Source organism: Sitophilus oryzae, unplaced genomic scaffold, assembly GCF_002938485.1.
Source record: "Sitophilus oryzae breed Bouriz unplaced genomic scaffold, Soryzae_2.0 scaffold_1307_pilon_pilon, whole genome shotgun sequence".
Lineage (NCBI taxonomy): Eukaryota > Metazoa > Arthropoda > Insecta > Coleoptera > Curculionidae > Sitophilus > Sitophilus oryzae.
In genome coordinates this window covers 3,465,634-3,491,853 of record NW_022145957.1, presented here as the reverse complement: position 1 = coordinate 3,491,853, position 26,220 = coordinate 3,465,634, and the positions used below count along the sequence as shown (strand labels likewise).

At 31.0% G+C, this 26,220-nt stretch overlaps 1 protein-coding gene across 3 annotated transcripts in view; it reads right to left on the bottom strand.

Moving 5' to 3' along the window:
• Positions 1–26,220, bottom strand: part of LOC115874952 (contactin-associated protein-like 5) — a 166,932-nt gene that overhangs the window by 102,793 nt on the left and 37,919 nt on the right. For all 3 annotated transcript variants that reach the window (XM_030890260.1, XM_030890261.1, XM_030890262.1), the window contains exons 2-7: positions 23,777–24,017; positions 14,356–14,518; positions 11,313–11,532; positions 6,266–6,401; positions 4,383–4,667; positions 1,861–2,007 (exon numbers count right to left, since the gene is read on the bottom strand). In XM_030890260.1, coding sequence (XP_030746120.1) covers positions 1,861–2,007; positions 4,383–4,667; positions 6,266–6,401; positions 11,313–11,532; positions 14,356–14,518; positions 23,777–24,017 — 1,192 coding nt within the window. The remainder of the gene's footprint in view (positions 1–1,860; positions 2,008–4,382; positions 4,668–6,265; positions 6,402–11,312; positions 11,533–14,355; positions 14,519–23,776; positions 24,018–26,220) is intronic.

Here is a 26,220-nt window from a genome sequence, read left to right as displayed (position 1 = left end):
TTTGATAAAACTTTGCATTGTTCCTATTTGAAATTTTCACTCCAAACCTTTTACAAAATATATGTGTAATGGTTACATTTCAAAATATTTTCAAGATATACGGGTGAATCAAATATTTAAATTGTAATAAATAAAAAATTAAGTTTTAGTATTTCAAATGAAATGCTTTATATATGTTTAATACATTGAATTTGCTATAAATTTCCGGTTCCAAAAATACCTTAATACCATAGAATAATCTGAGTGGTTTTTGAATTATGATAATGTATACATACTACATTTTACCTACTTTAAATTGGGAATATAATGTAGTATTTCTAAAGGCACTACATTTCACGATACAGGGCAGAGCTGTCAAAGTACTGGAAAGTATTGAAAAAAAGTATTTCAAGTATGAAATATCAGTCACAGAGATTATATTACTCAAATCCAATTCCCAAGTAATTTTAATTTAAAAAGTACTTTAAGACTCAAATATTCAGTATAATACTTGATTTTGTTCAAGGAAAGTACTTCAAAATAATAATAATAAGAAGAAAATACCTGTGAAATAATGCGCATAAGAAAACCTGCGAATTAAAAAAAATAATAGCTCCCGTATATAGCGTTTAACCCCTTAAGAGCGGCAAGGTACAGCTTGCCATACTAGAGTCGTTCGGTATACAAGGAAGGTAATGTGGCTAGAATTATGCTTCAACCGCCTATTATTACCTCAGGATTGTGAATCCCAAGTACTCATTTAAGGCTGAGTCGACCTAGGTACCCAAACTATGAAACTATTTTTATTTTATTAAAAATTAGTCGGCTGTGGGATTCGAACTCCCAACCTTTGAATTGGTAAGACGAGAGCTGTACCTCTACGCCACCGGGCACCTACTTCAAATATCACATGTTTATTTCATGGATTTATGAAGTATTTAAAGGATTTGAAGTAAAAATAAACATTATATGAACTGCAGAAAACAATAAAAATAATCGTAATATTAACTAAAAATGTAGTTACAAATAAGTATTGATAATGAACTGACTGACACGGTAGCCAGTAGTTTTCCAGACCTCAAATTATGGATATTAATGAAATTTTTTAAGGATAAAGAATTAAATTTTAAAATTTATTCTTTATTTAAAAAGAAAAGGCTAAATATTTCAGAAATTTTACATTTTGCCATATACTTTTCTAATGAAACTCATCTTTATTTTTTCCTAGAATCTGAAAATCAATTAATATATAGGGTGTTCCATTATAAAAACACAACTTTGATGCGTAACTTTTTTGGGGACACTCTGTAGAACTTTATATAATTTTAGAAAATGCTTTAAATTAACTGACATAAGCTCACAAATTTCACTTCAATACAAACTGTTCTACTTGCAGACACCGCGTCGTATATAAGGCGCCACCCTGTATAATTTGATTTCAAGCAAAATTTCAATGATTGAAATCAAGCAGAATATTTCAATGATATGAATCAAGCAGAATAGGTATAGCTTATGCATTAGATTTTTTTATTTCAATAAATATGCTTAGAAAAAAATTGAAAAAAATTAAGAAGTAAATAACTAAGAATTTACTAAAATTACTAAAATAAAAAATTAAAAGCAACGAAAAAAAATGGGTAAACATTTTTTTTTGTATTTTATCTATAAAACACAATACAGAAGGTTTAATACATTTTATTCAGTTTAATACATTTTTAATACATTCACAGTAATTGAATTCCGAGGTAAAAGTCCCCGGGCACTCCACTAGTAATGCGATATTTTATTTATAAAACTATAATAATTACTAATTGTACTCAATTCTTATATATGTACTTAAATAACTTATTTAGAATAAGTTAAACTAAATAACACACTTACCCCCTGCTGCATATAGTAAAGCTGAATCATCAAATCTAGTTTTAAACATTATTGAGAATCTAGTAACTGAAGAATGTATCCGATCTTTCCAATCATATACTCTATAGGATACATAAGATGATCCTCGTAAAGTTAGAACTGTCGCAGCTGAAATGTAGAAAGGAAGTCTTAAGCTGTGAGCCAATACTAATATTAGTTTCACTATAAGTTAGTTATCATCAAATATAATAAATTATTTTCCTTCAATAAAACAATTAAGAGGTATAACACATGTGTATAGTATTTCCGAAGTCAATTGGAAGTACTGTGACTCTTAATTATTTTCTACGATGCCGACAAAGGCGCTGACAAAGACAGTGCAAAAATTAAGAATCTCAATCTATTCCAAATGACTTCGGAAAAACTATACCTAGGAATTAGATCTTATTATTATAGAATTAATTAGATGTTAACTAGATTGTTCTAAATTCTAAATCTTATATTATATTAGATATGCTTTTAAAGTTTAAAAACTAATTTTAAACGTTTTTTAAATATTTTCTATTTCATGTAAAAAGTTCCAAACGTTTTAACAATTAAACGTTTAGTACTTCTAACTTTAGAGTTTTTGCTTCCAATATACCTGTATAATAATTTAATATAATATATTATACTGTGATCATATAGCTGTTGAAAAATAGACCAACATTCGAATTAGAATATACCATATGATAGAAAAAAACAGGTGTCAAAGACGGCTCGGCAATCAATGATAATCTAGCGAAGCCAATCTCTAGACGTTATTTACTAAAAATTGACATGTAGCTTGGCAAAAAATTAATACTAATTATAGAAAGATTAAAAAAAATAACACGTTCCCAGACACACAAATCTATTTTAATTTTTCGAATTTTAACCTACTACCATTTAAAAATAAATTTTACTAACATAGCTAAATCCTCTTGTACTTTAATTTTAATAATAATAATAATAGCCCCGTATATAGCGTTTGACGCCTTGGGAGTAGCAAGGTACAGCTTGCCATACTAGAGCCGTTCGGTATACAGGAAGGTAATATAGCCAGCACTACGCTTCAACCGCCTATTATTACCTCAGGATTGTGAATCCCAAGCACTCATTTAAGGCTGAGTCGACCTAGGTACCCAAACTATTTTTATTTTAATTAAAAATAGTCGGCTGATAAAATGCCGGGTGTGGGATTCGAACCCACTACCTTGAGATTGGTAGACGAGAGCCTGTACCTCTACGCCACCGGGCACCTTACTTTACATTGTTTTACTTTAACTTTTATAGATATGGTATAGAAGATATATAGTAGAGTATAGATATAATATAGAGGTATATTAGGTGTAAAAGGCTTTGTTTACACAATAAAAATAACAAAAATAGCACGCAACAGCCTATATCGTGCGGGCAACTCTTACTTTTGGGTCGTTATTTACATGTGTGGAAGTTTCCATTTCTCCGGTGCACCTTTCCTATCAAGTAAAGTAAAACCCGATCGTAAACTGCTTATTTTTAAAAGACTTTTTTCGAAAAGATAACTAGATAAAATCATTAGATATGTTTCTGAGCATCTGAAATGGAATTATAAGGATATCGTTAGGGTTTCCATTTTTTTATAACGAGAAAACGTCAGTAATCGCAATAATTTAAAAAACTCAACTTTTTAAACGCAGTAACTCAAGAACCACTTGAGATACATTCAGGCCGACGACGAGTTCGGATCTTTTACAAGATGTTTAAGTAAAGGAAAATTCGATAGGCTTGTTTTTTTTCATTCAAACATTTTAAAAACCATCCATTTACTTTTTTAGTGCAAAGCAATTTTCAGCAATCATTTAACTTTTTAATTTATAAAGCTTTTTTCACATACTGTCTGCGAAGAAAATATAGCAAAAAAATTAAGAAAGTTTTTTTTAAAAAACTACAATCAATTGTTTCTAATAGATTTCAAGATATCGATATTTGAATGCAGAGTTCTAATAGCGCGACCACTGTCGAACTCATTTCCACTTATTTTTATCAAAACTTATTCTAACTTTCACTGAAAAAAATACAAGCTATAGAGAAAATTAGGACTCGTTAATAAATAAACAAATAAAGTATCACGACACGTAATTAAATCGTAAAGCTGAACTTATGATGTACACCCTTCCCTAGAATTTTTGTACTGAGGTACTGCTTGAGTCGACCGGTCGAGCGCGGCGAATCTGCTATAACCCTTCCACGTCTCTTAGCAATCGTTCCGGATTTCTATTTTTTTACGGACTTTGGAACCTCCTGGGAACCCTCTCCACCGCTACCTAGCCAGCGGACGCCCCTTGGGCAACTCAACTTCGTTGATACAATCGGTTATTAATGAATCGGAGCTTAAGGAAATCGTATCCCATTTTGTACGCGGGAGGCAGGGGTATTAGTATAAATTTGACATAGAATTAAAAACTATTTTTACTATAACAATATTATTTTAAAATAATCTCAGAAAATAATGATGTAATATATAATGTTACTATACTCACTATAAAAATCACAGAACTCTCCTTCATAATTTGTACCAAAACAATCGCAGGTTATAGCATAATAGTGATTAACACATCGAGATCCTTTAAAGCAGAGATTTTCGTTAGTTAAACATTTATCAATACACCCTTCTTGGACGTTTTCGTGTTTTGTAGCTATTAACGGTGAAATTTGAAGTAAATCAGACGCCGACTTTCCTGTACTTAAAACGACGTCTTTTATACAGCCCACGAATGATTCTATTATGTATTTAACACCGTGCAATCTCTCTTCGGAACTGAGACCTTAAATGAAACGTAATATGATATAAATTAAATACATAATTTATACAGCATGTCGTTGAAATAAATTAATAAAATTTGGTTGACGAGAGTGCCCGTAAAACTTAAAAAAAAACAGTTATAATAGTAAGTTAGGTAAAGTGCATATTAAAGGACGTTAAAACGTTTCATTAAACATTTTTACCAAAAAAAATATTCACTAAATTTAACACGGTAGTTCTAGTAAGAGTATGGTCTTTTTAATGAATATTTTGTAGAGGATTTTTTTTTGGCTTGCAGAATATAGACTCCATATACCGAGTGTTTTTTTTTAAAGTTAACCCCTATAACTTCTTTATTTTTTTAGATAAAAAAGCGATATTTGGTGAGTTAGTATATGACATAAATCAGAATGGATTGACGTAGGTACTTAATTATTTTTGGTCAATTACTGCTTTATCGTAAATGACTAGAACTTTTGATTTTAATTTTTTTACTTTATTTGGTAGAAAATGTCATTCTGAATAGAATTACATATTGCATGTCAACTTTTTACATTTCTTTTTAAAAAATCTGTATTTGAAATTTAAATCTAGTAGTGTTTGGACAATAAATATAAAGACAATTTAAATCGAAATACCAAGAATGTGGTAAGTTATTCGTAAAAAAATGTTTTTTCCAAATATGCTAATAAGCTACCCTCGTTGCTCTGTAAGATCTGTAAACAACCTCTTTTACGAGTATATAAAATTAAAAAAAAAATCATCAAATCAATTTGGGTTTTATTTTTCAATGACAGTCAAAACAAAAAATAACTAATTTTTCACTTATTTATTTTACAATTAAATAAGGATTTACATACATTTTCTTGACTTGTAATAAAATTATCTTTTACGAAAGTGTGTAATTAAAAAAATTATAAAACTATAAAGAGGAAAAAACAACCAGAAAAAATATTCATAAAATAATACCTACCCTTGCTAGAGTAACTCCCATTCAGATTAACCAAATATTTGTTTATAAAATAGTATAATTCAGGAGCAAATTTTATGTTTGCCTATATTTTTTTTTTATTTTTTTAACAAACGACTTTATTTGTCGTTCACCTCCTTTAATATAAGTTACTATTTATTTATGCAGGGTGAGTCTTAAATAAGTGCAAATATTTTCAGTGCTGGTAGATCTCAATAAAAGAAACATATTTTCTCTTTACTATTTTTCAAATATCTCCAAAATAGCCGAGTTATTTTACTGTCAAATTTAAAAAAATATATTATATATTTTGGTTAAATTTTGGGTACCACTGGATCTTTTTCGGGTTTTCTTTCTTGCAAATTTAATCTACTACCTATGTTGTTATCGCCAAGATATTATGTTTTTTAACTTGAAATTAAAATTGAAAAAAAAGAAATTCCAAATTTTCCATTTTTTTTTTCGCGAAAAAAATCTAATAGACATGTTTCTAGAGTCGAAATATACTACCCTTAAAAAGATTTGCACTTATTTAAGATTCAATCTGTATAAACTTATTTATTTTCTTTTTTTAACTTTTAACTCCAACGACACCCTGTATAGGACGCAATATTTATTAAACAACTTAACAATACAATTGAGTCTAGTACCTCCAATTAATATCACTGACGTTACGTTTGCGGCCACACCATAATTATTCTCCGTATCCAATCCTCTGAGATCGGTTTCATCTCGCAAATCATCCACGATAGCTAACAATTTCGCAGCGTGAACATCAATTCTGACCTTAAAGTGCAATTAGGATCGATTGGTAAATTAAATGATTTACATAAGTAAACAATATGACAAATAATTTATTTTGTTCTAATTGGTAAAACAAATATTGACTATAGAAATGCAACAGCTGCTTATACATTTTTACCTGTAAATATATTTTTAAAACAATATACAGGAAGAGTTTTCTCCGATGTGCTCTATGGGTATCTTGGAAATTAATGGAGCTAGAGGTGGGTTAAATGGCGAAAGAATTGCAGTTTTGTGAGGACAAACATATGCGCTTTCCGTTTTTTTGAAAAAGTTTATGGGTTACTAGATATTAAAAAAAACAATTACGACTATTTTAAAAACATTCCTTACTAATTCCATTTATAATCTACTTTAGACTATTCTACTTCAAAAAGTTTTTAAATAAAAGTTGTAGAGAATCACGTCCAAAATGAGACTGTGTTCTACATTTTTTTCTAAAGCCTGTCATTTTTGACGTATGACACAAACATATGTTTTCTAAACGGAGACCATAGGTAGCGATGACTTCATAAAAAGCTTTATTTTTTAAGCTTTCCAGCGATATAAGCTAGTTTATTGTAAATTCTGGTATTCTTATTCTATTATGATTTGTAACCTATAAAAGACAGAATTTACTTAGCAATAAGAAATTATAGGACAGAATATTATTAACTTGAAATTCACGCTGACAAAAAAAATTGATACAAAAAGTGGCAATGATCCTCTGAGTCCTACTTTATAAAGTTTTTTTAATAACATTAAATTCCCAGTACTCGTCATATGCTTTAGTAATGTCCAGAAACACAGCTATTAAATGGTTTTTGTTTAAAAAAAATTTCGTGAATATCCATACTTACTAAATGATTCAGTGTACCTTGATTTTTTGGTGAAGAATACAGTTTTTAATTAAGAACCAAGAGAGCCATCAAGAGAGATCGGTCTGTAACTGTTAGTGAGCTGGGAGGACTTCTCAAGTTTAAGAATTGGAATGAGGATGGCGTTTTTCCATTCCTGAGAAATTTGACTCGTGAGCCAAACTTTTGTAGAGCTTTAAGTGAAAATGAAGGAGGTATTGTATCATGGGAAATAAGATTCCATCAGAACCAGGAGCTGAGTTTTTAGGAATTTAGAATAGATTTTAGTTCGATTATTGTAAAGGGATAATTATACGAATAATTGTTTTTTGTGGAAAAAATTTGGTGAAGATTTCTCCTCAAAAGATTTATAGTTCATGAATTCTGGGTGATAATTTGTTGTACGTGAGGTGTTTTTAATTTAAAATGTTCAGAAAAAATAGGTAGATATTTGATTTGGGTTTGTAACCCAACTATCAATTACTTAATAATATGATACATTTTCGTATGATATTTATTTCATAATTCATACATTTTCGTATGATATTTATTTCAAAATTCATACATTTTCGTATGATTTTTTCGTATGATTTCGGGGTCGCACCACTCTGGCACTTTGTGCCATTGTATCGGTTTTTCAATCGCGGTGCGATCCCTTTAGACACACATTTATTAATACTAATATTATTCTGTAAAACTTAATGGGGTCTAATAAAGAAATTTGAATTTGAATTTGAATTTTCATTTTGGTGAAAGTCATGAAAGTTTCTTATTTCTTAGTTCTTAATTTAGACCTCATGAATTTAATCATTAGCGGGCAAAAAAAATATCGGTAATAAAAAAAGTCCACAAAAAACTCGCGAGATTTCATATCTCGACCGGATAGTCTAAGAGCTACATAAAAAACCTTATCATCGTTACATGGCTAATTTTTCTTGTGAAGTATCCTTATGTGAAGTATCCCATTATGAAATAGTCATGTCTGCCAGAGCGATCCAGGGGCTTAAAGCGGGGGCGGCCAATCGAAAGGGTGAAATTTTGACACTAAAAATATTATATGGTACACGAGTTATAATTGCGAAAATAGCTTTTATTTATCATTATGGAACGTGAAAAATTGTTGGCAGACATTTTTCTGGTCGCCAAAATGCCGGCAGACAACGCGAAAGAGGCATGAAGTTTTGGAAAAAAAATTATGGCTCAGATGCATGCCGATTTGTGGAATGTCATATTTATTTATTTTAAAAGCCGTATGCAAAAGGGCAGACAAAAACATTGTGGCTAAATCAGCGGCAGGCAGTTATCAAAAGCGCGATATTACTCTAGCGCTTTCAGGGAACGCTCCCCGCCTTGAAAATCGCGCATTTTTTAAAAAAAATTCCTTTATATTTTAGAAAAGTTTGTAGAACTGCCTGTTCACTGCAAATTTACCCACGGTATAATTTCTGAATCTACCATGCTTACGACTTTACTCTATGGTTACGACACTAAAAGAATGAATGCAAATACGGAAAAAAACAGGTGACAAAATTATTTAAAAATAAATATTTCTAAAAATGTCTTTTTAAATTTTCAAACTTGAACGGTTATTTTGGACTCATTTGAAAAACGGTAAAGAGAAAATATATTTCTTTTGTCGAGATACCTACCAGCCCTGAAAATATTTGCACTTTTCAAGCCTCACCCTGTAGAGTAATATCGCGCTTCTGATAGCTGTCTACCGCTGATTGAGCTACGATTTTTTTTGTCTGCCCTTTTTAAATAAATAAATATGACATTCCACCAATCGGCATACATGTATGCGATTATTTTTTTTGTCAAAATTTCATGCCTCTTTTAGCCACGTGAAAAATGTCTGCCAACAATTTTCCACGTTTCTTAATAATAAATAAAAGCTATTTTCACTTCACAAGAAAAATTAGCAATGTAAAGCCGCGTCCAAGCTACTCGAACAAAATGTTAGCGAACATATATAATTAAACAGATACTAAGTGAAAATTGTGAGATAGGTAGATTTATAAATAATAAAGCCAACAAGTACAGCTAGTCTAGGCCTATTAAGGAGCGCGGAGCGCAGAGCGCCGAACGGCTAGCTTGTACGCCCGAGCGTGCGTCTGCCTATGCTAGAGCGCGCGCGTTCTTGGCGCTGCTGCACGCCGTTGCTGCGCGCGAACGGCGTGCATTTCGGCGGACATTGTACCGGACACTTGGAAGGGTCTCATTTAATTTCGGGTGTCCATCTGTAATTTTTATTTTTTACCGAGTATTCGACAATGGGAGACGCAGTTATTGACTGGGATCGTGAAAACATTTACAACTAATTTGTTTACACAAAGAAAAGATTTTATAATTTTAATTTTATTGTGGGTTGAGCTGTGTGAATAGCTATGTAGCTAGACTTCGTCCATATAATTTCATTTTTGTTAATAAAGACCTTTATGATTATTTTTATTAAAAACCGGAATTATTATTGGATTCTGAAATTAAAAATTACTACTTAATAGGAAGTTTGACACCGGAAATGAAATTTTACCATTACATTTTTAGAAATAAATATACCGGGTGTTTCTGAAAAGTGGTTCACTTCTATAACTTTTTTAATTTTTTAGATAAAAAACGAGATATGGTATGTTAGTATAGGACATAAATCAGGATTGATCGACGTTTTCATTTATTTTCGGTCACTACCTATTTCACCGGAAATGACAACAACTTTTGATTTAACTGGTACCCTCGGTATTTTGTTACCGTATATGATAGAAAATGACATTCTAAATAGAATGATATATTATAAGTATATGTCAATTTTTGACATTTTCAATTTAAAAATGGCCAACCAAACCAAACCAAACCAAATACCAGGTATGTGGTACCAAATTATTGGTAAAAAATGCTTTTTCCAAATATGCTGAGCCAGCCCCGTACCATTTGAAAAATTTGAGTTATCATTAAAAATACGATTTGGGCATCTTTTAAGCGGCCATGAAAGGATACGAAAAAAAATTACACGATCAAATATATGTTTCCAAAGTTCTTTGATTACAAATTAATAGTTTTAACTCAGTCTTGGCAGTCTAGATTGAAATTTAATTTTGCTATTTTTATTTAATTGGAATTGTCTGAAATTGACGTATAATATGTCATTCTATTCAGAATGTCATTTTCTATCAAATAAAGTAAAAAAGTACTTAGGATACAATCTAAAAATACAAAGTTGTAGTCATTTCCGGTGAAACAGGAAGCGACCGAAGGTAACTGAATACGTCAATCAATCCCGATTTATGTCATATACTAACAAACCAAATTTTGTTGTATTATCTGAAAAAATAAAAAAGTAAAAAAGTGAGCCCCTTTTGAGAAACACCTGGTAGAATCGGTTGAAAATGAATACAGGTCTTAAAAATACACTATAACGAATAATCTACCAAAAAAAACCTGTAACCCTCCGCCTGCTAAATATCGATTCTTCAACGACAAAAGTTCTTAAACTGTTTACCGGTTAATTCATTTAATAAAATGTTTGCACTCGAAAAAACAGCGACTACCTAAACGCATCCTAGATCTATAGAGCAAACTGGTTGTCGCATCCTTCCCCGCACCTCAGTCCTCGGGACCGATGCGATGAGCTGTGCCGTCGTTTACGACCTGGTGCTACGAGTATATAGTGTGAATTATATATGTTCGCGAACGTTTTGTTCGAGTAGCTTGGACGCGGCTTAACGATGATAAGGTTTTTCATGTAGCCAGCTCTCCGTCTAGAACCATATATTTTTATTTTGTTTGAAATGAACATGAGTGAGAGAACTTTTTAGCCGTATAAGAATTTGCAATGTACGGATTGGGAAGGAAGCAATCGATCTTTCAAGCAGCTCCCGGAACTTAAAATTGTGAAGGTGAGTGATAGCGATGAGATCTATATTGCCACCAAAAAAATACGCTGTGACGAACGCAACGGCTTATAGTGACCTTATTTGTATTATTAAAGTTCTATTATTAAAATATGCAACGCCTTTTATTTTTACGAATAGTAAAAATAGTATTTAATAAACAATCTTACTGTTACGGTGTGCCACTGGTCATTGTTAAGTCCCCTTCCTACTGTTAGTGCTGTCGAATGCTTTCCGTATACATGGACAACTTTTAATTGCCCTTGCTGAACAATAATATACAGAGCATAAGGTTGAAGTTGGATGCCTTTTGGTACTTTAACGTTGTGATACACAAGAAGACCGTGAGGTAGTTTGGTTCGAAACTGAAATGAAATCTGCCGGCATAATCTGAAAATAAGTAAAAATAATTTGAAAAAGAAATATTAGATAACAAGTATTTACCGCTGGATTGCAGTAGGTACTTTAAAATGCCAGGGTATATGGAGGTGGTGAAATTTTTGAGTTAAGGATGTTTTAAACTGTTTTGACAATAAAGCCTTTAAAATGTACTTGCAGAATATATTTTTGGAACAAAAACTTTATACAGGGTAACAAAATATCATATAACTTATATAACACTTAATTTGTTCCAATTAAAATAGAATTGAATAATCTAGATTGTTTATTAGTTCAAAAGAAAATATCTAGATATTGGTGAGCAAGAATATGATGATATTCTTGATCAGAGTTGTCGCAAATCATTTAAAAAACCATTTAAATCAAAAATACATTTCATTTGGACAAATTATTTAAATCAAAGATACTTTTTTCAATAAGAAAGTGTTTAGATTATAAATCATTTAGATATTTAAATCTTTTTTGTGATTTAAATATTTTTAGAAAGTATTTAAGCTACTTTAAATGCATTTAAATTATTCAGAAAAATTTAATTCCTTTTTTGTTAATTTAAATCGCTGATATCATTTCATGATTTAACTGCGTTTGTTAAATCGTTTTATGACAAAATGTATGTAGAGGATTTAAATTTAATAAAACAATAATTTGTCTGATGATCTTGCTCTGAACTCTCAACATCATTCATCAATAATTATTACTGCTACCGATGCTACCGTTTGTTATTGTTATTATTTATTATTAAATTAAAATATGTATTTTTTTGCGAAAGAACCTTTAACGTTTAATTTAAAATTCGGGTTCATGATTTAGACTGCAAAGGTTTATTGAACATTTCAATAAACCTTTTTTTGATATTTTCAATTTGAAGATATTAGAAAACAAATTCATAAAACTAAATAAACAATATAACAAGATAACAAGGATATAAACAAGAGAAGAATACTATATCCAATATATGTACTTACCGTATGAACAAAAAAAACGGCGCCTAGTTGGCTAATGTGTGTCGACGAAGTGAATTTATAAATGTGTCGTAAGAGAACATTCTCTCCACTGGAGCAGAGGAAGGTAATATACAATTGTATTTTAAGAATAGCACACTATATTTGTGTAAAATGTGAATGCCATTGCAAGGATTCTGAAGGTACTACAGCAATTGTAATTCAAATTCGTTAAAAGCAGAATTTTTATGTTTATTTTGCTCAGAGATCGGCTCAAAAGATCATCGGCTCAAAAGATCATCTACCTCATTTTGAACATCTATTGGTTTTGGTGCGATATTATCTTCAGCAGTTATAAATTCCTTTGTAGCGTTAATTTTCATATTTTCACTTGATATTTTTGAGACACTGAAGCAATATTTTTTTGTGACCTTTGTATTTAAACCGTCTCTAAAAAATTTAAATCAATCGGAAAAGATCTTAATCTTCAGAAAAAAAATAAATCACCTGTAAGCGGTTTCAATACTTTCGAAAGTAATTAAATCATTTTGTTAGTATTTAAACCCCTCTCTATAATATTTAAATCACTTCGAAATGACTTAAATCTTTTCGACAGTATTTAAATCTTTTTAAAACATTTAAATCATATTTTTAAGTTCAAAATCAAAGATAATTTCTATAAAGATTTATATCTTAAAATCAAAAATCATTTTCCGTAAAAAGATTTAAGATTAAATGATTTAAATCGATAAAAGTATTTAAATCATAAAAAAAAGATTTCAATCTTATTGAAAGTGACAGCTCTGTCCTTGATGTATCAATTTCAGTTCATACTAAACAGTTTTCTGCAAATTCTAATAAAAAATAGGAACTTAAATAGCCAAAACAGGCAAAAATGCTAATTAAAATCAATATAATAAAGGAAATAACGGTTAATTATCATAACTAATTATTAAAACTCACTGCCAATGTTGAATTTTAAAAAAAACTTATATTTTGTCATATGAGAACTGCCGACAAATTCAAACATCGTAAATAATAAAAATATTACCTTGTACTTGTAACTAATTATGTATCGAGCAACATAGGGGTGCATTCGTTGAATTTAACACTTAATGTCAAGTTTTTTCACTGTAGTATTGATCAATAAAAAGAACTGGATGAGAGAAACGTTTGCTCAGCAGGTAAAAGACCATACGCATTTGGGCCGAAAACTAAATACTCCGAACCAACCATCACCGAAAAACCTTCATTTAGATTTTTTAAAATTCATCGCGGCATCGGGACAAATTAAAAACATTCGGATAGAAATTCTAGTAAATCTAGAAGAGTTTCAGTATCACCGTACCGTATGAAAATCAGATACATGAGACTCCAACTTTTATCTTCAACAACAATGGTGATATCCAGCAAAGACAACAAAAATGGCACACTTAATCCTTATATACATCTCAGTTTTTGTATCTGTTTTAATTAATATGTAACAGTCCTTAAAATTGGAAAAGAATGTTAAATTTCAAATAGTACATCTTTTTAAAATTATTATCTGAGTTATTGTATTAATTAACGTACCAATATATATATATATATATATATATATATATATATATATATATATATATATATATATATATATATATATATATATATATATATATATATATATATATATAATGTTGTTACCTATTCGGAAAGAACATTAGTTATTTATTATAAAAATTATATAAATAAATCATTTTCAACCAAATAACGATTGAAAATAAAATTTTTCCGCAAATAATGAGATTAATTACATCTCTTATGGAAATTTACGTAAATTAATAATCTACACAATTATATTTTGCAAAGAAAATAGTAAACTGAACCTATTTACCTTAATTGAAACGTTTGTATTATATCTCCGTCTATTTGAATGAATGTGTTTGATTGGGCAAACATAAATGTATTTTCCGTTCCTGTTTCTTGAAAAGTTAACTTTGGTCCTCTTTTTTCTTTTGGAATACTAGACATAATATCATCCAGTGTGAGGTTGTCGCCTATAAAACAATATCAGACTATATTATTAATAATGGAAATGTATGGCTATCGCTTCTTTGATTTTAATAAACATAAAATAAATAACTTAACATAAGTAAAAACTAAAACAAAGTAAAAATAATCACATTTACACAGAAAGTTTGAAGCTGTTTTGGTTCTACCTGATTAAATAATAATTGTTATCACATAGTAATTGTTAGTTTGAAGTTTGACTTAGTAGTACTTTAGTTTAAGGGCCTGAGCTGCCAGGGATATTCGGCCATGTAATAGGATATCCAATCCTCTACTTTTGTATTTAGATTATTAACAACCAGGAATCGCATTAGCGAGTCTGGGTGAGTCCCATACCCTGATTTGATGACGAAATCACAATATCACCTAGAATGAATGTAAACATTACAATAGAACCTAGAATGGATTAATACAATCGCCAAACCAAAATAAAAATACGAAAACTACAATTTCAATCCACTACCATCCACAAAATTGTATTATTGTCGCACTAATTGTGGGACACCCTGTATACAATCAACTAAAGCAGACTGATCATGCAAAGCCGAAATAAAATTATGTGGCCCATAGCCATAATGTGTAATTAAGTCACTATAAAGTTGACAAGAAAATTCCTCAGAGTTGTTGCATTGAAACAAAATATGGTTTAGTGTTCCAATCTGGCCACATGTACAAAGAGGGTCGTCTCTTACTCCTATTCTATTAAGATGCACTGGGATACAACAATGACCACTTCTCAATCTAATAAATGTAGTTATCTTCTTTCTAGAATACCCTTTATACTTCTTGAACCATGCTATTCTATACGGAGTTTGAACAATACTTGCAATACTTGCAAATAGTACCTTTTATCACAGAAATTTCCTTCCATCTTTCTTTCCAACAATGGTAAAATTGCTCTTTAAGAACATTAAATAATTCACTATGCCAACATTTCATTTCAATTCTTCTATCATCTTCTCTTCCTAAATTAGCGAGAAAATCAGCTCTATCATTCCTTTTAATTCCTGTATGGCTTGGAATCCATACAAGCGATACATTACAACCCAGATCATTTAGCATTTTTAGTCTATATTTAATATTTAAAACTAATTGGCTATCCTTAAAAGTAGGCCTGCTTCAAATTGCTTGAAGAGCACTAAGACTGTCCGAAAAAATAACAGATTCCCTAATCATATGAATCTCAATTAATTATAATGCTTTTAAAATTGCAAAACATTCACCCGAAAAAATAGTAACTAGACTAGAAACATTAAATGTCGCTTTCGTTTTTAAATCAGGACAATGAATCCCTCTCCTGTGCAACTTTGTTTTTGTTTAGATGCATCAGTAAACATTTTGATCTTATCTGGATATTTTTCATTAATAATATCATTAAATTCCAAATTATTATGTTCGTTCTTGCTCAGATCAGATTTATAAAACTTAAATTTATCAAAAAAGGGGCAAATTACATATAGGCGAAACATCACCCACTTCAGTATGTTGCACTAGAGGAAATATACGATCTATTGGTTCAATAAGTGGAGGAACTGGAAATTTTCTTCATAAATTATGATACTGATTATATACAGTCAATGCATTTGTCATGTATTCAATAACTAGATTATCACGTATATTAAAAGCCTGTAATAAAAATCTAGTTGCCAGCATATATCTTCTAATATCCAACGGGAATTCTGCTGCTTCCGAAAGTAGAACATTAATGGGGCATGATTTCATCGTACCTAAGCATAATCTGAGCGCTTGATACTGCACTTTGTCCAACTTATTAAGTGAAGTTTTAGGACATTTGTACAAAATAATACCACCAAAGTCCAAGTGCGATCTTACATATGCCTTATAGAAGCTCAACATAGCTAAGAGATGACTGCCCCACCAGGTTTTTGCAAAAAACTTCATTACAATGATACCCCTGATTGCTTTAGCACACATCATTTCAACTTGATTTTTCCAGGTATATCCTTTATCAAAAATGACACCCAAATATTTAAATTTCTCCATCCATGGAATAATAACATCATGTAATCTTACAACTGGAATCCTATTTTCAGCTTTATTTTGAAACAACATACATGCTGACTTAAGAGGTGAAAAGGATATTTCAGTCCCTTGTGACCACGTTTCCAAGTTAGCAAGGGTATCATTCATTTTATCTGCCATCATGTTTAAATTATGGCCCTGTATAGCCAATACTATGTCATCAGCATACTGTAGCATAATCACACCATCACTTAATCTTCAGAAAAAAACAAAAACCTTTTAAATTATTTATATATACATTAAATAATAACGGCGCCAAAGGAGGACCCTGTGCTAATCCTTTATTTCTAAAACCTGGACCTACTAACTGATTCTTCTGAAAATCATTGACATAAATTCTTCTGTTACTAAGTATATTTCTTTATATATTTTTTACTAAGTATATTCTTCACTCAATTTGGTCATGAGAACATCCACGTTCACATGATCGTATGCGCCCTTTATGTCTAAAAACACTATCATAGTTTTAATTCCTTGAGAAAACCCATTACGAATGATAGAAGACAGGATCGTCAGACTATCATTAATACCTTTAAACTTTCTAAATCCAAATTATAGTTATTTAGAATCGGTTCATGTTCAAGTTTCCATTCTTAACTATATCCTCCAACAATTTCCCAACACACCACATAAGTGTAATGGGACGATATGACGAAAGACTCTCTCCATCCTTGTTTGGTTTTGGGATTGGACAGACCACACCTGTCTTCCAGCTAATTGGAACCTCTTCTAAACCTTTAAGAATTTTATTGTACAAACCTAATATATATATTTTATAATTTAGAGAAGCGTATCTAATCACAGAAAATGAGACACAATCCAGCCCTGGAGCAGTATCTTTTTGTTTTCGATCAAGCGCAGTTTCTTGCTCACAAAAAGAAAAAATCATTACTAAAACTATATATAACACACTCTATATTTTGCATTAATGTAACTGTTGGAGCTGTAAGACTCTGCAACATTTCGTCTGCAACTGAAAAGTTCAATGACCATTTATGATTTATACAATTTATACTATTATTAAACCGTTTCACACCTTTCCAGACTTTACTTACAGGTGTAAGGGGTGACAAATTATTACAAAATATTTCAAAACTAGCCCTTTTTTTCTCCCTAAGTTGTTTCCGACATTACACACGAATTTTTCTAAAGTTTATAAAATTTTCTAATGTCGATTCATTTTTGAATTTAGAAAAAGCATCTCTCTTAGTCTTTATAATCATATCACATTCACGATCCCACCATGGATTACCAATTTTTTTCCTACTCTTCATCTTAGGAATTGCTCTCTCAGCTGCTTCTATTACTCGCTGCATCATCTGATCATATCATCTTCTAATACATTCAGTGAAAGACTCTCTTGATAAATATTCCAATCAGCCAATCTGGTATTAAATCTCTCTAGTCCTCCGTGGTTTAATCACTGCATTGTCATTCCTCCTACAGCATATTGGTAGATGATCACTCAAACCAATATATCCACATATAACTTCAAAATTAAATCCTGATTTCTTCTTTTCCATAATACAAGATCAGGCGCACTCCTATTCGGTTTTGGGGTAGTAATTCTAGTACAGTCTCCGTCGTTCAAAAATTTAAATCCTGTTAATTCTAAGACTTCCAAAATCACATAACCTTTTCTATTATTATTACCTGACCCCCAAACTTCATTTTGCGCATTCATGTCACCCGTGACCATTATATCTTTATTAATTCGTACTGGTATTATTTTCGTAAAAAAATCAAGGGGAAGTGTAAAACGTTTGGAGGATTATATACAAGTGAGACAATCATATAATTCAGCTCAATAATTAAGTATTGCAATCTATCAGGTTATGCGAAATTTTCCAAATGAATAATATTAAAACAAATATTATTTTTAACCAAAAATGCTATTTCATCTCTACCATCCTCCCTATCTTCTCTCAAAATAAAATAATTCGGTATGCTAAAATGAATGTTTTCCTTCAGCCATGTTTCATTAAGCCCAACAACATCAGGCTGATATTCTCTGATTATATTAACTAAAGTATCACGATTGCTTATAATTCTCCTAATATTCCATGAAATAACAATCATAATTATCTAGTATTAGATGAGCAAAAACGAACATTTATCAATTTTTATAAAATTAATTAATGTGATCTTATAATGTTCAATTAATAACATCAAAATCTTTGGAATTAATCAGTTAATTTAAAATACATTTATTTGCATTAAAGCATTTTTAAGTTGTTTATTAATTTATTATTATGAATTGTTTAAAGTAACTTACATAAAACTAAAAAATCATTAATGTAATTCAAAACTGTTTTTTTTTTAAGAAGGATTATCTTGTGTTATTTTATTTGTTCTATCTGACCTGTTTGCCTTTATAGCCTCGCTGTATGAAGTACCAAACCAAACCAAACCAAACCAAGCCCTGTCTATTCTATAAGGTGCAACTGAGTAAGGGACATCTATATCTGAATTTCTATCCACGTCAACGTTATTGACGTCCATCTCTACTTCTAAACCTTTATCGTTCTGGTTTATAACTGGGGTAATTTTGGTCATGGGAAAATCTGGGAATAAGATATTTTTGAATCTGGTCTCTTATTACTATTAGTGTGAGATGTTCCTCTACTTTTCTTTAAAACTGATATATATTCGTGCTTTTTAACGAATCTTGGAGTACTAGCAGCTAATGTGTTAGACAAATGCTGTGACTCAAGGCAAGGCTGGTATGAATCAATTTTAAACATTTTATTAGCTTCAAAAAAAGAAATATTATATTTGGCCATAGCTTCATTGATGTCCGATTGCCTTTTTTATTCCCTACATTCTCTATTCTTAGGTAAATGCTTACCTTTACAGTTAATACAGGTAATTTCTTCCATATCAGTTTTACATTCCTCTGCTCTATGGTTTCCACCACAGTTATCTACATCTATTAGTTAGTTACATCTGACTTTACTTCTGCAATAAACTGACCTGTGACAATATTTGAAGCAATTATGGCAGAGAATGATAGGACTTTTGTACATGTGAACATCTCTTATACAACTGTACAAAGCAAATTCATATGGAATAGTACTGCCTCTAAATACAACCATAAACATATTTGTGTTAAACTATTTCCTCTAATTCCTATCCAATGCTCAACTAAGTTCTCCTCATGCATATTACTGCTCACTCCTCTTATAACACCTCTGCAAGTCACCATGCGTGGCGGAATGCTAAGTATCCAGTCAAATTTTTCTGCACCTTCCCAATCCAAAAGAATATTAGTATATTCTGAGGTATCAAATATAACTCCAACTTTGTTTCTTCCTTTATTTTCTATTTTCCTTATTCCTATAATACCTTCCTTATATAAAACTTTTCCTACATTCATGGAATGCAGATATCTTGTGCTTTAAATAATGAATAAAAATGGTTGTGATGCTGTAATATCGTAGAGGTCCACATGATTCAAAATTCTTCTAATTTCTAAAAAGGCTTGGGAAATTTGAGACTGCAGATTTTCCATATATTTATCTCGCAATGCAAATAATTCAGCTTCTAGCTTATTCAAGTGATCTAATGTAACTAAAGCTCTTTCATTTTTAGCAGTGTGCGATTTAATTTTAGCTCTTTCTGTTGTTAATAGATCAATAAGAAGCTTTTTATTATTTTTTTTAAATCAACAATAGGGAGACCAGCCGGTCCCCCTTCTAAGTCTAACATGCAACAATAAAAGCAAAAAGCACGTGTCTATGTAAACAAATCTATAAAATCCCAAATACCAACTAACAAACCAATATATATTTTGAAACTAAAAAAGAACTCACCCAATATGAAACTTATTGCCAGAAAACAATCCGATCACCAAAATCCTATCCTGAAAATCAAGATTTTTCGAAGAATAAAAAAATTGCGTCTGATTACCCTGACAGCTCTCAGAAAAGTCCCGAAGTTTGACTTCATAATATAAATGTCATTATAAAAGGAACGTCAACACGACATTGTCTATACAGGGTGTTCCAATATTCTGTGGACATAGAACTACTACGTATTTTTGGAATCAAAATAAGTTCACTGGACACTATTTACCTCTATACAAAAGTGCTTCGTTTGTCCGCTAGAGGGCATCAAACTTTAAAAAAAAAATTTCATTTTTTCACATTTTTTCAGATATGTTAAGAACCGTTATTCCGATTTGAATGAGATTTTGGGTGTCTATGTTTTGCTAAGTGGTCTAACATTTGCTTTACACAAAATTCAAGAAAAAGTACGGGAATGGTGAAAACTACCCCCACCCCTACATACATTTTAGTATAAATATTTTCCAACTCCACCAACGACGGCCCATTTTCTTTTCGTAAAATGGCCCCTCTAGTATTTACTACATTTTTTGTCTTTGTAAAAAATCGCCACCTTTTTGAAAAAAAAAATTCCAAAGCTGACTTCAAAAAAATTTCATTGTCACAAGTTATGGAGGCACATAAAATCTATTATACTATTATAATCTAGTTAGCAAAAATATGGAATCTTATCTTATTATCACAAATTTTATTTGACGATAAGGTTCATAATAATAATAATAGCTCCCGTATATAGCGTTTAACGCCTTGGGAGTAACAAGGTACAGCTTGCCATACTAGAGCCGTTCGGTATACAACGAGGTATACAAGGAAAGTAATGTGGCTAGCACTACGCTTCAACCACCTATTATTGCCTCAGGATTGTTAATCCCAAGTACTCATTTAGGGCGGAGTTGACCTAGGTACCCAAACCATTTTTATTTTAATAAAAATCGTCGGCTGATGAAATGCCAGGTGTGGGATTCGAACCCACTACCTTCAGATTGGTAGACGAGAGCCTGTACCTCTACGCCACCGGGCTTCATAAAATTTTTAAGCTTCATAAAAAGCCTAAAAATAATAATTTTTAAATTAACATTCGGGTTTATCTTTGATTGATGCCCTCTAAGAGACAAACGAAGCACTTTTTTATAAAGGTAAATGATGTGCAATTAACTTATTTTGACCCAAAAAATACGTATCTATGTCCACGAAATATTGGAACTCCCTGTATATTTTGGTCTGCTTTGGCAAAATAAATTCTTCAAATTTTTTTTTCACAAAAACTATGCGATGTGGCGTTTTTTTACAAGATACAAAACATGTAGTAAATACTAGAGAAACCATTTTACGAAAAGAAAATCTGTTGTCGATGGAGTTGGTAAATATTTGTACTAAAATTTAATTAGGGGCGGGGGTAGTTTTCACCCTTCCCCTACTTTTTCTTGAATTTTGTGTAAAGTAAATGTTAGAGGCACTTAGCAAAAAATAGACACCCAAAATCTTATTCAAATCGAAATAACGGTTCTTAAAATATCTGAAAAAATGTACTTATTTTTTAAAGTTTGATGCCCTCTAGCGGACAAACAAACCACTTTTATACAGAGGTAAATTGTGTCCAATAAACTTATTTTGAATCCAAAAATAAGTAGTAGTTTTATAAAGGTAAATATGTATAAGGTCTATGTCTACGAAATATTGGGACACCCTGCATATTTCATAATCAAGACAAAAGTTTATAATATAATAGACGTATCTCTATAAAAAAATAAATTTTTCTTGAATAGTTGTATTTAAATATTTTAAATAATGTTTTATTTGTACTTTGTATTTTTTTGTTTCTGACTAGGAGATTATATACCATTAATTTTTTTACGTTAATTAAGTTCATATAAACATGGGTATGGAAATGCATAGTTTTAAAATTACAGGATGTTAAAACTTTTTAATATTAGGTCTTTTATAATTATCTCAAATTCCATTATTAGCCGACCATACCAACGGGTATGGCAGGTTATTAAGATCGGCAAAAAAAAGTTTTTTTTTTATTTTCGCTCAAAATATTTGGGTCATAAATGACCTAAATACAAAATATTTTCATGGTGTCTGTCTGTCTGTCTGTTTGTCTGTCTGTCTGTCTATCTGTCTGTTTGTCTGTCTGTCCGTCTGTCTGTAACACGATAACTCAAAAACCGCTAAATCGATTTTAACCAAATTTGGCACAAAAATACTGTGGCACCCGAGAATCTGGCTATTAGTTTTTGGTGGGGGTGGGGGGTTGGTAAGAGGGAATGGGAGGAGGTTAAAAGTTATAAAAAATCGTAATTCCAAAATTACAGTAGCTAGCGAAACGCGGTTTTCAATTTAAGATTAGGAATAATATTTGCAACAAAATTTGTAATAACATCAAAATCGGCCGCAGTTTTTGAGCTAAAAAAAATTGGAAAAATTCCTTTACTTTGAAACTAAAAGAGATGCCTATCAACTTTTTATTAACATATTTTAGTATGGGCGGCTATATGTGCCTCCCGGCGCCATTTTTTTTTTCATTCGCCAATTTGAATTTGCTGTAGGTTGGGCTAATAGTAATTACAACAAATAGTAATAATATTTAATATTAAATTAGAGAAAATGAACAATTTATTAATTTTATTTTTAATTTAATTTTATTAATTGTGATTAATAAAGGAGAACGAAATGACAAAATATGAAGATACAAATTTTAATTGGCATTAGATGGCCTATACAATTTTGCTATCAAAAGAAGAAAAGTCAGTGGCGTATATGTGTTTTTTTTTTCGAAAAATATTCCAGTGGTAACCCATATGCATGTCCCAAAATATGTAGCACTTATAGTAACTTTTACTTAACCTCAAAATTTCATTCGAATCACTAAAAGCACTTGGAAGAAAATTATAATAAATCGAAAAAAAAATGAAGACTTTAACCCCCTTTAGCTACGAAACAAAGCAGAATCGGAACTACGTTGATATAAAAAATAAATTTTATTTTTACGTGAGGAATCTCCCCACAAGAGATCTAACATGTTTTTTGAAACACCCTGTATATTTTTGAACAAATTCTACATGTTTCAAGAACAGACGTATATGTTATGAAATACCATATGATCGAAAAAAACGGTGTCCAGTTGACTTGGAAATGGACATTGATGACATTCCTCATAAGGGATATGTCAAATGACAGCGATCTTCATTTCATAGCCATCGCTGACGCCATTTTTTAGATCATACGGTACTTGTATTTCCCAAGACAAAAATCTAAAATATATTTTTCCATTTGTGTCAATATTCTTAGACACACTGAGCATAAAATCATTCAACTGAGTCACTCGAAACTCTAACCTTTTTGACCTATTACCTGAACTAGAAAAACATCGTTCAATGCACTGGCTTTCACTTTCGAATCTATTTTTGTCGTTGCCACCACAACCGCCCCATATAAATGTGACACATTCTCTGTTTTGATGATCGAACGCCCATTTAAAAATATTCCTGTTGCATGGGCCTTTTTCTGGTTTTCCTGAACAATGTACAGCAGAAGGTAGTTCTGGTTTGGCAAATGACAGTGAAATTATCATGGTCATGAGAAGGAACAGCATCTGAAATATAAAATATAATTTAGAAATAGTCCATATTTCACACATTTAAGCGGGTTTTCAATCAAAAATATAGTTCTAAATTTAAAAATATTTCAGTTAAAGGAAACAGTGACGTAGCCAGGAAGTCCGGGCCCGGCATGTTCAAAAATTGATAATTGTTTTGAGAAGTACAGAGATTCTAACCATCTGCTTGCTGATGAGACGAAACGAGCATCGAGCATAAAAAGTAGTGTTCTGGTGTTCTGGACATTACAATACACTAGGTACCCATATAAATATTTATATAAATATATTTATATTAATGGTTATAAAAAATTGTTTAAATAAATAAGCTTAAAACAAATGCATCAATTATAGGAATAAGTCAGTGTAATAAATGCATTTATAATATATTGATAAACCTACATTCTTCATATGCGTATACGCACGCATAATTAGCTTTATTCTTAAAACAAATGCATCAATTATAGGAATATATTCCTAGCATAATATACAACATATTATGCTAGGAATATATTCCTATAATTGATGCATTTGTTTTAAGAATAAAGCTTATTTATTTTTACCATTTTTTATAATATACCAAAACAAAAAGTAAGACGCGATAATCCAGATTTTTTATTAATCCGAACCCTAGTTTTAGTTTAACCGGATTATGGAGTCTCTATTGTATTATATGTATTAATTTTTATTTTATTTTTTTCTTAATAATATAGCTATAACCATTGTAATTTTTATTGCTGTAGACGACGAGAATATGACGTCTTGTGAGAGACAAAATAAATTAAAAAATTGATCAATTATTATTTTAGAGGTCATCCTATTTTAATATAGGCATATTTAATATTTTTTACTTTTTATTATAACATTATATATACGAAAGATATTATGACATTTCAAAAGTAGTAGGTGCAAAACTATGACCTATAAAAATATTAGGTTGTCTATCAAGTAAAAGGAGAGATATACAATTACAATCATAAAAGAAATGTATTTACTGTCAATTTTTAAGTTATATGGCATAAATTTGTCAATTGTATAATCAACATGACGAACAGTGACGCATCCACTATACCTACGTATCTAAAAAAAACGTCATATAGGTAAATTATTTATTAATACGTTATCAAGGTCTAAACCTACAGAATATTAAAATAGTAATAAAAATATTTTTATCGCACCGTATTTAGATACTAATACGAGATGATATAATATGTATAATCAATGTATTAAACGATTTTCATTTTAATACGTCACAATTTCTTAAAATATTTTTTTTAACAAGCAATGTGAGGAAACAAAAATTTTACTGATAAATTAAATTAGCCACTAACAGATAAAGATATTCTCCAAATGTTTCGATTTGGAAAACACTAGGTTAACATCAGGCTAGGGATGTAGAATGTAGAATGTTTAGGAGGGGAGTTAATCACCGCGATCTTACAGATCTATCGCTGTTCCCCTTTTTTGTGTTATAACGAGTTATAACTCATCATACAGTCTCAGGGTTTTAATAAAAGCCAGTATCTGAAACGGTTCCACAGAAGCCAGCTCTCCATCCTCGACATCAGCCGTACCAAAGTTCATGGCACGAACGGTCGTCGTCTCTAGCTATTATATATTGTTTCTCAGCTTCAGCCTACTGAGGTTTTCGTTGAGGAGACAGTGTTCTGTTAGAAACCCCGTTCCCAAACCGAAAGTTGTTTTTACTTAAATCAAGGAAAACCTTTGATTTTTCTTGGTCTGAGGAACTTTTTCGGGTGCCTTAGACCGTTGGAGGACACCCATTCCAGGTTATGGGTGGAGTCTTCCAGATTCTTCAGTTCCGCTTTCAGTTGGTTTCCGCTTGGAAAACAGAAGGATTTTGGTCCAGTTAGTCGAGCGTTCGCTCCATTTCTAGCTAGATCATTTGCTTTTTCATGACCTTCTATCCCTTAGTGAGCAGGCAGCCAGAGTAGGAGGACTTTATTTTCTTTGCCTAATTTGTTGAGCTTCTCTAGGCATTCTTTGACCAACTTCGAATTGATGGTTACTGAGTTGATAGCGCTTAGTGCTGCTTGACTATCGGATAAGATGGCTATTTCCTGTTTTCGATAGTTCCTAGCTAAGATACATTGTACGCATCATTCGATAGAGTAGATGAAGGATGATGGTGTAGGTGCCCATTGGTTCGGAATATTTAGTTTTCGGCCCAAATACTCCT